Here is a 13,863-nt window from a genome sequence, read left to right as displayed (position 1 = left end):
TGTTTAGCTGCCTATTTAAACCATAAATCATTTACCTTTCACCCATTAGTTTTAGCTAACTGTTAATTCATTACTTTAATCTGTCAACCATTTTATTTATTACCTTTAGCTAACAATTTCAACTGTGTATCCATTACTTTTAGCTAGGTTAACTGCTTCAACCAGCCTCCATTCACAACAGGTTTAAATCTATTTTGAACCATTTATTCATTACTTTTATCTCTGTCAACAACTTACTTTTAGCTAACAATTTCAAGTTAATTTCCATTACTTTTAGCTAACTTTTAAAAAACATTTATCTATACCTTTAGCTAGGCTAGCTGTTCCACCCACATTTACTACTTTCTCCAATCTATTTTAACCATTTTCCCACAAACATTACTGGAAAATGTCCTGACTTCTCAACAAAAATATAAGTTTTTTTGTTGGGTGGAAACTGCACCACCATCCCCTCCACCAACGATAGGAAATTTTGGGTCATAAACATGTAATGTGAAGGTGATATGACACACTTTTCATAAATTGTACACACATATCTGGATTAACTGGTTACTGATTACTCTAGGTAGACTAACACACATTTTGATTTCTGTTAAAAAAAACAAACAAATCTTTATTTTCATACTCATTTATTAGGTTAGGTAAACACTGTATATTTAGCTTGTCTCTTTATATTTTGGTATTCATATGCAATTGTTTCGTCATGTACTTACAAGAAAAGTATATCTACCATTGCAGTGTTTCCCACACATTAATTTATTTGTGGTGCTTCGCCGGCTCACGCCCTATGGCACCCCAGCTGGACAGCCACTGCCACAATTAAAGTCTGATTTTGTGGGAAACAATGCATTGTATGTGTTAATGATTTCTAAAATATTGTGAAACTTATGCACATAGATTTAACAGGTTATCTGTAAAATTATACTGTGACAGAAAAAGATTCAGGCTTATTTTTTGTTTCTGTTAGCGCTAATGTCCATAATACACAAAGATACAGGAAAAAAGGCCATCCAATGTGTGTGTGAATGTGTTAATGTGCCTTGTGATGACATACATCCTTCTTTACTACCTCATTATTATTATTATTATACATTGATCCCCTGTCGGAGCATACTGCTATAGCTGCAGAGGCCTCAGCATCTTAGAGAGTGAGGATGGATCTAAAGATACAGTTTAATTGATGTAATAACCCAATAAAATAACATTTCATCACTTTAGACTCTGATAGACTGATTATATACTGTGACCGCCAACTATTCAGTGTATTTAATCACATTTCTCTTCAAATTCAACATTTGTTATTGTTCAATTTATCTCCGCTCATGCAACATTCTGTTTACCTTAAATCTGAGGTCGGTAAGGAAACACTAGTTTTCTGAATTTGACATTAAAGCCAGTTTTAGAATTGTTGTCACACAAAATTTAAAGCAGATCTGGAAGAAGTCTGATCGGTTTCCTGTGAGCAAGTCAGACAAGAAACATCCCTCAAGTTAACGAATAACTTCAACCACAGTTTCAAAGAAGACGACTGTCGATGTAGTACTGTAATACAGGTAAGTCGCTCCTTCTAACTCTCTCTCTTTCTGTCAGATGCTCCAGTTATCCTGTCATGTGCAACCAGAGTTGTAAAAGAAGAGAGAAATTAACAACATCAAGATCTTTTTTAGTCATTTACTGAAGCCACTGGCTGTTTCTAGTATATTTTTTACTGCATTCAAAGCTCAAAAAGAGGATCAGATGTATGTAAAGTTAAGCAAACTGCAGCTTACATTTAACAACTTGATGCTGAACATTAACACTTTTTCACAATTTTGATAAGACCTCAAGATACCATCCAAATTAGTGTTTTTACACGCTCTGTGTGTGTGACAGGACGGAAACCACTGGAAGTAAACACAATCTATAGCAGATCTGAAACACTTTTATGGTCCTTTAAAGGGATTAAAAGAGAACAAAAATGTAATTTCTCCCTTGTCTTGTTTTTTTAATTTTTTTTACCCATTTTGTTTCAGCTTTCTGAGAAGAAAAATGGGTCAAAAAAGCTCCACAGTCGACCGGAGAGCACACGACCAACCGTTTTCCTTCGAACTCCCCGAGAAATACAGACTTTTGAACACTCTGGGAGAAGGCGCCTTTGGAAAGGTGCTGAGATGTCAGGAAAAGGACTCTAAACGCATCGTGGCTATAAAGATCCCCACATCCCCCCAAAATGACCAGGAGGTTGGTCAATTCGTTACAATTTGTTGTTTTTTTCACAGCTGTAAAAAAGATTGTATGGTGGTGTAGTCAGTGCCTAGAACAAGCAGTCAGTTATATAAAGTATGTAATCATAAGTGCAAAAAAAGCATTTCCCTTTAGTAGGTGCTATTTAATGATAAATTAAAAGATACAGCTATTGACAAATGTTTACTATGTAAAGATACAGTGATAGTTTGTACAGTAACACAACTATCTGTTGTTAAGTTGAAGTGCCACAGCATTGTCCCAGACATCACTATTTTCCACTATCTTTCTTTAATCTCTTTCCACTATCTTTCTTTAATGTCCTCAGATATCCGCGCTGAACATTTTGATGCAGCACAACTTGGACCAACGCAATATAGTCAAGTTTTATGATTCATTCGACACTACGTTTGGAAAGGCGATGGTGTTTGAGGCACTGGATATGAGCTTACTTGACTACATTATAAGGTTTGAGTCTCGCCCGTTGAAGCTGAGTCACGTCAGAACCATAGTCCAACAGGTATGAATACAGTAGACAGAAAGCATAAAACACTGATCAGTTTAAATTGTGGCAGTTCCCTGAATTGTATTACTTGCCTTGTACTTGCAGATAGCCACAGCATTGGATGCACTGAAGAGCGTCGGGATAATCCACGGTGATTTAAAACTGAACAACATAATGCTGGTGGATCATGTTAGACAACCCTTAGCACTCAAGGTGATAGACTTCGGATCGGCCATGAAAACATCAAAAGTGAAGAAGGGCAAGATAGTGCAAGTACTTCCCCACAGGTAGGGTCTCAAACAACACTCATTGTTATTGTACTGGAGCGAGTTAGTAGACTTGCATTCTGGGATCTTAATATCTCGTAATTTGACACATTTTGTTGAATGCTTTTTTTCCCCCACTTTCAGGGCCCCAGAAGTTATTTTGGGCCAACCACTTTCTGAGGCCATTGATATGTGGACACTGGGCAATTTTATGTTCAGTATGGTCACCGGAGAGATGCTGCACTGGGCAACAAGTGAATATGCTGCAGTAAGTCATATACTATAGTGACACTCTATTGCTTGAGTCGGCGATGTTCACTTGCGCTTTTGGTTTTTGCTTTTAATTGTTCTCAATGATGAAAACCTGCCTTGCCAAAAGGAAATTCTCATGTATAGTACCTCAAAATTGTACTTAAGTGTAGCGCTTGATTAAATTGTACTTAGTAACATCACTGGTTATTCTAAATTTGGACATTGAGACTTTATTTTTAATGCCAATGTATATCCCTTTTAAATATTGGTCATCAGTCTACTTGATTACCAATAATTGGTAATCTGCCCCGAATAAACACATCAGTCAATCCCTATTACCATCAGTTTCATTACCACGCCAAGGAATTCAGAATGAACAAATAAAATAAAATAGGACAAATAAAATAGGGAAGGAAATAAACTATACACCCATTGGGTTAGGGTTAAGGTAGTCTTTTGTTCAAACTGATTAAAATGCTCTAAATTGACGTTAGCTATGATGGGAGTTATTAGTCTTAGCATTGCATGTCTTGATGTGATGTTGTGTTTTATCTCCAGATGCTCTTCATCATTCAAACCTTTGGTCAGCTGGCAGACCATCTTCTTAAAAATGGGAAATACACAGAGAAGTATTTCAACAAAACTGGCAGCAACAGCTGGAGGATCAAGGTACCCCAACAAACCTTCTGTTACTTTTTCAAAAGTTATTTCATCTTTGCCAGACTCTCCTCTAATTATGATAACGTGTTTACATTTCACACCATTGAACAGTTATTCAGTTAGATTTATTGAGAATACATGTATAACATTACACTGAACCTTCTTTTAGACACCGGAGGAGTATTTTGGATGTGCATCTAACGAGAGTGTCTGCAATGTCGATATCAGAACTCTGGATGATTGGAAAAGAGTAAGTACTAAGTGACTTATGTTGTCGCTATAATTGATTGTCTTTTTATGTAACACAACGACGACTTGACTGACCATGGATTTGACCATTGTTTCCATAACTAGATGGGGAACCAAGCTAACACCGTAGAGCTAGACCAATGTTTCGAGCTCCTGGAGGCCATGCTGAAACTGGATCCGGAAGAGAGGATCACTCCCAGTGAAGTCCTCAAACATCCATTCATTACCAATAGCTTCGACAGCAATGATGCTTCAGGATCTGCTCAAAGGCCTTCCGTCTGTCCTCTGCCACCTCAATGGAAAACAAAAGCAAAAATAGTCTTCAAACATCCCGTCATTACCAATCGCTTCAACAGAAATGATTCTTCAGGATATGCTCAAAAGAGGCCACCAGTCCGTCGTCCGCCACCTCAATGGAGCACGTCATCAGACACTGACTCTTGGTGAGATCATTTCTTCTGGTCCTAAAACTTCTCCCTCAGGTTCAAGGGAGTCAAGACAAAAGCAGGTATATTAACCTGATTCTTTGTGTGTGTGTTTAGTATGATTTTTAATTTCGGGAACAACTTGCCCAGCAGTCAACCCTCAACTTCTATACATGAGTCCTTGAAATGTGAGCCTCCTGCCACTGCTATGACGGACGATGCCAATGACAACATTCAACCAGACCACCACAGTCCATCTCCTACAGTCCAACCATCAGGTGTGATGATGGTAAATCCTGCAACAGACCTGGACAGCCAGGATTGCCGCAGATCACTTTGCAAGATCAAGGTTGGACCTGCGGCACCTGATAACACAACAGAATTGGAAGATGAGGAGAGTTCAGTTAGGTGAGATGACTTCCTCTGGTCATGAAACTCATTTCTCAAACACAGTAGGAAACGGTTCAGGTTGTCAAGGTTGGGAGCAGATTTCAGAGTCTGTTTACCTCTGTGTGAAGTTTACACTGTGTGTTTGTGTGTTTAGTTTGCAGGCTGGACTGGACACGACATCAGAGTCCATAGTGGAAGTTAAAGAAAGTGACAAGATGGTCTGCATGTCTCAACACTCCAACGCATGTGGTAAGCAAAAGTCACATCAGCTTGTGGTCGAATTGTTGTGCATTTGGAGGACAGTTGAGTTATTTAAAGTCCTTTGATTTTCAGATGAGATCAGGACCAAGGAGAAGAAGAGGACGAAGAAGAGCCGAGTCCAACGCGTCTTCTCTTGGATGAGGGAGAAGATGTGATGCATTCTCTATGCGTGACTCAAACTGCTAACTCACACATTAGCTATGGTAATGTCTGTTTCTCTGTGTTTTTGAGCTGTAGTTTTGTGGGTTAACACACCGTCCTCTTCGGGCCCTCTCCTGGTCTCAGGCAACCGAGAACAGGCACGTGGCCACGGGTCCCACTGATCTCACTTCCTCTTGTTGTCCAGCAGTCTACCAGGGCCACGGACTGCTGGACAAAAAGAGAAAGGGAGATTGAGTGCCTGTTCTCAGCTGTCCTTCCGTGTCTGCTGTCCCCGTCCTGTGGACAGCCGGCCGGTCCGCTCTAACAAGAGTGTCTCTGGGCTTCAGGATCTCCAGATGTGTGACCCCAAGAGGAGCAGCAGCATACCGGGAGCGAGGCAGAGAGGCCGGTGTGGTTACCCGCAAAACTACAGCTCAAAAACAGAGAAACAGACATTACCACAGCTAATGTGTGAGTTAACAGTTTGAGTCAAGCATAGAGAACACAACTAACGAAGCCAACCAATCACAGGTGGAGTAGCTCGGGTCCTGTGAGAACTCGGGTGGGATAATAATGCCGTGCTGTTGCAAAATGTGTCTCCAGGACCACATTTTGCCATGACTACATACACACCCACACACAGACTCAGAAAGTGAAAACACTACGAGCCAGCTGGTAACAAAGATCAGCGAGTTGTCTTCCTCGCCGGTGATTGACGTGTTCGGCTCTCTCGTGTACACTGCACAGCTCCGCCCAGGCGCATATCACCACTGACTGTATCAATGGCCAACTCATGCATCCCCACTTCTGAGTGGTTAGCACGGTGGCCTCACAGCAGAAGGGTCCTGGTTTTGAATCTGGGCCCTCTTCCTGTCTGTGTGGCGTTTGCATGATCTCCCCGTGACTCAGTGGGTTTCCTCCGGGCGCTCCGGTTTCTTCCCACATTCTCAAAAGACATGCAGCTCAGGTAAATTGAACATTTTCTAAATTGTTCTCAAAGAAAAATGTAATCAGTCAATAAAAAATGTAATTGAAATAAAGAAAACTGTCTCATGAGGTGTAATAAGTAATATGTCAATTTAAACACCCACAAATCAATTTAAATATGTTAACTGTTTAAAATTGTAAAGCAACATTATGTAACTTTTTCTGCCTCAAAATAACAGCTTCAAAAACATGTCGATGGTTTCTGCACTATGTAACTTCAGTGAGAGGGTAGGATCACAGCATTACATACATGTTTACTTCAACATACAAGCTTTCAACACATAACACTGTTATGACGTAATGAGTTTTGTTTGTAGTCGGCACCTACACCTGCACCTAATTTGTATTTACAAGAAACTGTGGCGGGCGCCAAATCAGACAAAATGCTAATTTCGACATAATGTTGCTTTAAAGATGAATGAAATTTAAAAAAACAACAACTGGGCACTGTCCAGCATCCAATACAAGACTATAGGCTGTTTTTTTGTTTTCTTTTTCATTTTTTTTTCAATTACTTTCAGGTATTTTTTTTCCCACCATTCATCTGTTATTACTTTACACTTCTTTATAACAAAAAACAAGTCAATACGAGTTTTATTTTGAAAGTGCAAACCGGAAGTTGTGCATGTGAATGTCGCTAGCTTAGCACACTTTCATCAGGACAACCAGCCGAGCTAGCAACCGGTCCAACTCACATCTTGAGTGAATTAACGCTAACTGGCACCAATCGGCGAGTGCTTTCGCAGCCGGAACACATTTCCTCGGCGGTGTTGTGGACCGAGCCGTCCCCGCACACTCCGGGAGAGGGGGAGTGTTGTTGGACGGGCCACGTGTACAGGAACTGGAGTGTGACAGCTCCTTACTGGATCTACCGCAGGTCTGTTTTAAATAGGAAGTCAAGCTAGCAGCTGGTAGCGCTACACATACCGCAGCAGCAGCAGCAGTTAGCCAGCTCCTCACTCACTCACTCACCCAAGTCGTCTGAACTTTCTCCACACAGGTTGGTCGTTCACTCCTTCATGTCGACTGTTCACCATGTCACCGGATAACGCGAACTCACAACGCTGTTTTGTGTTATTGTTTGTTGTTAGCCTGCTCGTGTTAGCCGCTTAGCTAGCTAGCTAGCATAGTCAACTGCGGGGATCGGGGTTAAGTCGACTGACGTGACGAGGCTAAATTCACGAGCTGTCCGTTGTTTAGGTGAAGAAACAAGAGTCGGGTTTCTTATATTAGCAGTTTTCTTAGTTACCTGCTGGGAAATGACGCTAACGTTGATATTATTTGCGCGTAAATAACACAAGTAAATGCGACACGACGATGCTTGACAGCTAAGTCATCGTTATAACCTTGTGGAGCATTCAGGAATACTCGGACTACATTAACGCTAGCTACAAAACGTTAGATGAGTTGTGTTTTATTTATTATTATTTATTATTTATTATTATTTTAAATGGCAAATGAACCAACAGCAGCAGATACAGAGCGAGTTTTAAAGTTGCATTCACTTTCCTTAATAGCTAATGTGGATTTACGTCAACTGTTTTGCTTCGGACTGTCTGTATTTGTGTATTTCTTTGGATGTTGAAGGCTTTTATTGACTCTAGCTGTTTTTGATCCAACACATTTTTTTATCCTCCTCTTGAGTCCTGTACTTGGAAGTATCGATGAGGTGGACGGGAATGGGATTTTCCAGTGGGCGTGTTGCAATAGTGGAAAATCCCGTTCGCCTTGAACGTAGCATTACAGTCCAGGCAGCAAGTGCAAAAACCTGCAATTTGACTGTGTGAATGCTGCAGATACCTTTTAATTTTCAGCTTATAGCTAATCCTCTGCTTTTATATTGACTTTTCTTCAGGCAGTCATGGCTTCAGGCAGCCTCCTGTCTGCGTCTCTGCTCATCTGCATCCTCCTCCAAGCCACGGATGTGGACGCACGGCCAGCCAACATGTCAGCCACTAAAGAGAAGAACCTACCCGTCAAGGATGAGAACGAGATCCTTCCCCCGGACCACCTGAACGGGGTGAAGATGGAGATGGACGGCCACCTCAATAAGGACTTCCATCAGGAGGTGTTCCTGGGTAAAGAGATGGAGGAGTTCGACGAGGACTCGGAGCCGAGGAGGAACAGAAAGAAGCTGATTGACATTTTCACCAAGTGAGACAATGTTTTTCATTCTTTCATATCATCCATCCGTTAGGAGTTGCAGCATTGCTGAGCTGCATACTTGAGCTGCCGGTCCGGTTCTTTCAGAGGTCAGGATGCAGACCCAGGACTTTTGAATGCCAAACATCTGAACACTAGACTAGTTATATATCCCAGATGCGGTTGGATGTGCTTTGTGTGTGTCCCAACATCCCGGTATTGCAAAACACACAGGATGAGAAAGTGAGCTGAGTGTCCTCAGTCAGCGAGGGTTCGTTATTTTCTGCAGCGTTTCCACAGTTGTTGTTACCTCGGGCTGGCGACTCGGGGAAACAATGCCTCTTCTTATTTTGTTTGCACAATTGCAGACGTGCTTCTTTTGTGCCGTAAATCAACCCTAATTTGTCTGGAGCCTGGTGGCAGACCGATTAGCATAGAGAAAGCTAGGCTTGTAGGGAACCAATCTATATATGGATGGTGTTATTTTTCATCAGCCATCGCACTTTGCAATCAGAATTTCCTTCAGAATGATAAGTAGAAACAAAAATAAGTTTCCTTATGGCCGGTTCAAGTGAAAGTACTCACACCACACTGTAAAAATGTTCTGTTATAAGATTAATAAGACATTGAAAAGTAAAATTACAGAAGTAGTATCAGGAACATGTACTTACTTGTAGTATATTATTTGTTTATTATTATTACACATGCATTAATATTCAAGCAGCATTCTTCCTTTAGTCGGATGAAATGAAACTAATTATGAATTATCTTAAATAGTTCTGCAACTAATTAGTATTTTCATTCTGGATATTTTCTTGACCGATCCATGAAACAATTTTGAAGTGATGCCTTCACATCGTCTTGTTTTATCAACAGTCCAACAAACCTCAAGATTATTGTGTCGCTCCACCACATTAAAGGTTGTTCACAGGTCTTAACGAGTTCTTCTGCATATGAGAAGAAAAGTAGTATAAAGCCTTTTGTGGCTCCAGAGGACGCTGCATGTAATCTGATGAACTGCCTCCAGTGATGTCACTCAGTGGTTAAGTTACATCGTTGGTCTTTTGGGCGTCAGCTTTTGAAAAAGAAGAAGTATACGTGGACTAAAGGAGACAGTATCTCTGGTATCTGCTGTATGCTGTCCAACAGTGTTATAGGAGTGCAATGGTCGACCAGTGGACATATGCAGTCGTGTAAAATCCTTATCTGTGTGGTCACTAGCAACTACAGCTTTTAAATAACTGTAGTGGAATAAAACGTACAACATCCTCTGAAATGCAGTCGAGTAGAAGAATCACAAAATGTTTGTTAAACTAATCCTTCTCCCTGTCCTGATAAACATCCTCACTATTCTTCCCTCATTTTACCTTAAATGGAAAAGTATTTTCAGTGTTAAAGCTATTAGCGCTTGGCAGGTTTAAACAAAAGCACCAGATTTGGACACCAGCCAGACGGATCATAAATCACACGGCTCGTTAACAGCCGATGATATACAGTGTGTGAGCAGTTTAATGAAACAGTGACGCTGTTAATGTCCAATAACTCAAATTAAATTAGCAGCTAATTTCTTCTTTAAAATCTCTCCTGACAGAGTTGATTTCAACAAGGACAGGAGCGTGAGCGCCAAAGAGATGCAGCGCTGGATTATGGAGAAGACGGAGGAGCACTTCCAGGAGGCCATGATGGAGAACAAGAACAGTTTCCGTGCCGTGGACCCAGACGGCGACGGTGAGAGAGAAAAATTATAATTCAAAGCACGAGTGTGTTCTCGAATATCTGTCAGACTCGTGGCCTCTGTGAGCAACACTGCGTCCTCAGCTGATAAATATTTACTGTGTTGATCAATTCACGTGTCGTCCACAGGTCACGTGACGTGGGACGAATACAGAGTCAAATTTCTGGCCAGCAAAGGTTTCATCGAGAAAGAGATTGCTGAGAAAATAAAGAATAATGAAGACCTGAAGCTGGACGAGGAGAGTAAGTCTAGAGAATGTCATGTGTTGTGTGCTGCAGATTTAAATAACAAAATAACTGATTTGAATGTTTATCTTCTCGTCATCGTACAGCTCAGGAGGTGCTGGAGAGCCTGAAGGACCGCTGGTTTCAGGCTGACAACACCCCGGCCGACCAGCTGCTGAACGAGCAGGAGTTCCTGTCCTTCCTTCACCCCGAGCACAGCAGAGGGATGCTCAAATACATGGTGAAGGAGATCGTGCGCGACTTGGGTACGTTTTTACCCACAAAACAAGACTGACATGTTATCACCTTAAGCAAACGTGTTGGCAAACAGCAGCGTATTTACACATCCAGTAGATACAGAGCAACGTTAGCATTAAGAGTCATGTTCTTGGCTTTGTGATGAAGGTAATTCAAATATTGACTCTCCTGTTTCCTTTTTATTGGATCGCATCAAAAGCCCTGAGACGAATATCCGTCTGTTCAGCTGCTAACTTCTCCACTATGTTTACCGACTCTTTGCTTACCTCGTCCGTGATGCGTGTTGCCCGGCAGGTAGCGTACAGTCAGTTTTTATAGCTGTCTGTTAATATTGGACTTCATGCTGATAAGACAGTGAGAGTGAACACAAACCGTACAGTTGCAGGCTGTAAAACCAAAGTACACAAGTGGTTATTCCTTCCATCGTCGATACAAGACCTGAAAGATGGCAGTGTGTGTGGTGCATTTTAAATATCAGTGACCTCTTGATGTTTCCTGGTTTGTTGTGAGTTAATGTAGATGATGCAGATCATTCTGGCTCAGCCGGTGTGAAACAGGTTTAGTGGTTACATAAATGTTCCTATTTCCTCGTACATACCTGTTGGCATTTTGCCTCAAGAAGTCATATATGTCTAAGGGCTGCAGCTAACACATTTTAACTTGTAAATAACTACATTTTATTTAAGATATTTTAATGATGGATTAATCTGAAGAACATTTGATTAAATGTTTGACAAGATTTAAGAAAAAAGTGAAAAAAAAGTCTTTTAAATGGCTTCTTTACAGATTTAAACCCAAAGATAACAAGAGTATCATATAAGACAAAGAAAAGGTGGAAATCTTCACATTTTAGAGGCTGAAATCAGCAAATTATCAGGAATATTTCCTTCACATACGACTTACATGATTATTATAATTGTTGATCAGTTGATTCATTAGTTGCTGTCGTGCATTTTAGTCAAAAGACCACTTTTGGCAAGTTTCCATTTGTACTTAGTGACGAGGAGATCTGTTCTCCATCAGCGAACATCTGCAATGACATCTGCATATTTGATTTTAAAATGCTAAATGTTGAACCTGTACAGTGGACCTCTGTGTTGAGGCCCATTATTAACATATATTTAACAGTTACAGGATAAAATGTGACGTTGATTGTGCTTTCCTTTGTAGATCAGGATGGTGACAAGAAGCTGACGCTGTCAGAGTTCATCTCTTTACCTGTGGGCACCGTGGAGAACCAGCAGGCTCAGGACATCGACGACGACTGGGTCAGAGAGAGGAAGAAGGAGTTCGAGGAAGTCATCGACGCAGATCGTAACGGCATCGTAACCATGGAGGAACTGGAGGTGAGACTTCTTGTTCGATTTCTGACTTCCTGTGTTTCCAGTCTGCTAAAATGTCTTTCTAACTCTGCCGTGATCTTTTCCTTTCCTATGTGCGACATACAAAGGAGTACATGGACCCGATGAACGAGCACAACGCTTTAAACGAAGCCAGGCAGATGATCGCCGTCGCCGATGAAAACCAGAACCATAACCTGGAGCTGGACGAGATTCTCAAGTATAGCGAATACTTCACGGGCAGCAAGCTCATGGATTACGCCAGAAATGTTCACGAGGAGTTCTGAAGAACAAAAAGCATCCCCCACCCCCCCCCGACTCCTCACCTCTACACCTGCTTCCACGGACAAACTCGAGAGGAGGAGGGGGCAACGTAACGATGATCTAATGTGCAATTGTGTGTTTAAAAAGCCTCACTGGCCTCTTTCACTGCTGACTAAATATGAAAACATCCCTCCTTCAGCCCCTGGACTGTCTGCCAGCCATCAAAGTTGACATGGTCCGCCTTCTGTGTGCCATCGGACTCTTAGACTTTTTAAATGTTGGGCTTTTTGAGGCGCTGCAGCAACTCCAAATTTAAATGTGTGTAATATTGTGAAATGTGTGTATATGAGGATTTTTTTTCAACCCTGAGTAGATTTTTTTCCGTTCCCGGTGCCAGTGGCGAGCGAGTCGGCGCAGCAACCCGAGCTATTTGTTCTGCAGGATCCGTTTGTTTTTTTTGTTTTTTTTTAAAGGCCGGTGAGTCTGTACACAGTGTAAATATTCATTGTCACGTACCGATGAGAGAGAGAAAACCTGCGAAAAATAAATATAATGCTGCTGGGATGAACAGAGATATCGTTATAAAAAGAGATTTATTGGTGACGCACAAAATAACATCATTGTCCTAAATTCCATAATAGATAGTATCCGTCCTTCTACTTATAAACAGGGTATTAATTGTTTAAGAACATAGAAGTACAACTTTTAAAAACTGCTTCAGTACAGTAATTAGCACAAACGTTCACTAATAATTTATTGTCAGAGGAAAATGTAAGCAAAGAGTTTTAATTTATGAGAACGATGTGCCTTTTTCACGGCCGGCGTTTCGACTTATTGAAGGAAAAATCACGGGTGTCGCTGATTTAATGAGTTTCACCTGCGTGTGTCAGGTCAGACCGTCTCCTGTGTGAAGGCCTGTTGTGTTGATCTCGACTCTTAAAACTAATTCATCCTCTTGTTGTGGGAACAGATGAGTTTATTTATTGGATCATTGAACGTCACAGGTAATTACTTTTTACCGCTCGTTGTAGGAGGCTTGTCTCGGTGACGTTTTCCTGTTCAGTTTTGAATGATCGTCCTTACTTTACTCACCTGTACCTTGTTTTTACTTGCATGGACAAACAGTGAAAACCACATTCATCCATTTTGTTGAGATTTTTCGATGACCTGTGGCGTATTTGGGATCCTGCTGCAGGCGTCTCTGTCCTCAGACTTGTTTGCATTGTAAGATAAGATTTATGATAACAGAATGTGACACAGCTTTATAAAATGTAATGCAAATATAAACAATAAATATTTCTTATCAATTACATAAGTCCTGGAGTTCTTCACTGTTGAGATGATTTTAGGCCTGAAAGTAATGAAGAACATTGTTAAAAATGACCACAAGTTGCTTTTATGATCCATACAAACAGTCCAAAACTCAAAGATAGATACATTTTCTATCATACAGGCCTAAAAAAACAGCAAATATTCAGATTTAAGAAGTCTGTTTGGGTAAATTAAGAGCATTTCTGCTGCCATGCTAGCTAGCAGCTGTC

At 41.0% G+C, this 13,863-nt stretch overlaps 1 protein-coding gene across 2 annotated transcripts; it reads left to right on the top strand.

The window, feature by feature from the left end:
* The first annotated feature begins 6,995 nt into the window (after positions 1–6,995).
* On the top strand, positions 6,996–13,637 carry sdf4 (stromal cell derived factor 4). 2 transcript variants are annotated; one of them, XM_073469805.1, is made up of 7 exons: positions 6,996–7,359; positions 8,215–8,513; positions 10,093–10,229; positions 10,365–10,478; positions 10,568–10,726; positions 11,889–12,064; positions 12,169–13,637. In XM_073469805.1, the coding sequence occupies exons 2-7, from the start codon at positions 8,221–8,223 to the stop codon at positions 12,343–12,345; spliced, it is 1,056 nt and encodes a 351-aa protein (XP_073325906.1). In that variant the 5' UTR covers positions 6,996–7,359; positions 8,215–8,220; the 3' UTR covers positions 12,346–13,637. The 2 variants fall into 2 exon arrangements, with proteins under 2 accessions (XP_073325906.1, XP_073325907.1); XM_073469806.1 differs by having other exon boundaries at positions 7,014–7,236.
* Positions 13,638–13,863: the final 226 nt, after the last annotated feature.

The sequence above is a fragment of the Pagrus major genome, chromosome 7 (assembly GCF_040436345.1).
Source record: "Pagrus major chromosome 7, Pma_NU_1.0".
NCBI classification, from domain to species: domain Eukaryota; kingdom Metazoa; phylum Chordata; class Actinopteri; order Spariformes; family Sparidae; genus Pagrus; species Pagrus major.
This window is presented reverse-complemented; position numbering and strand designations above follow the sequence as displayed.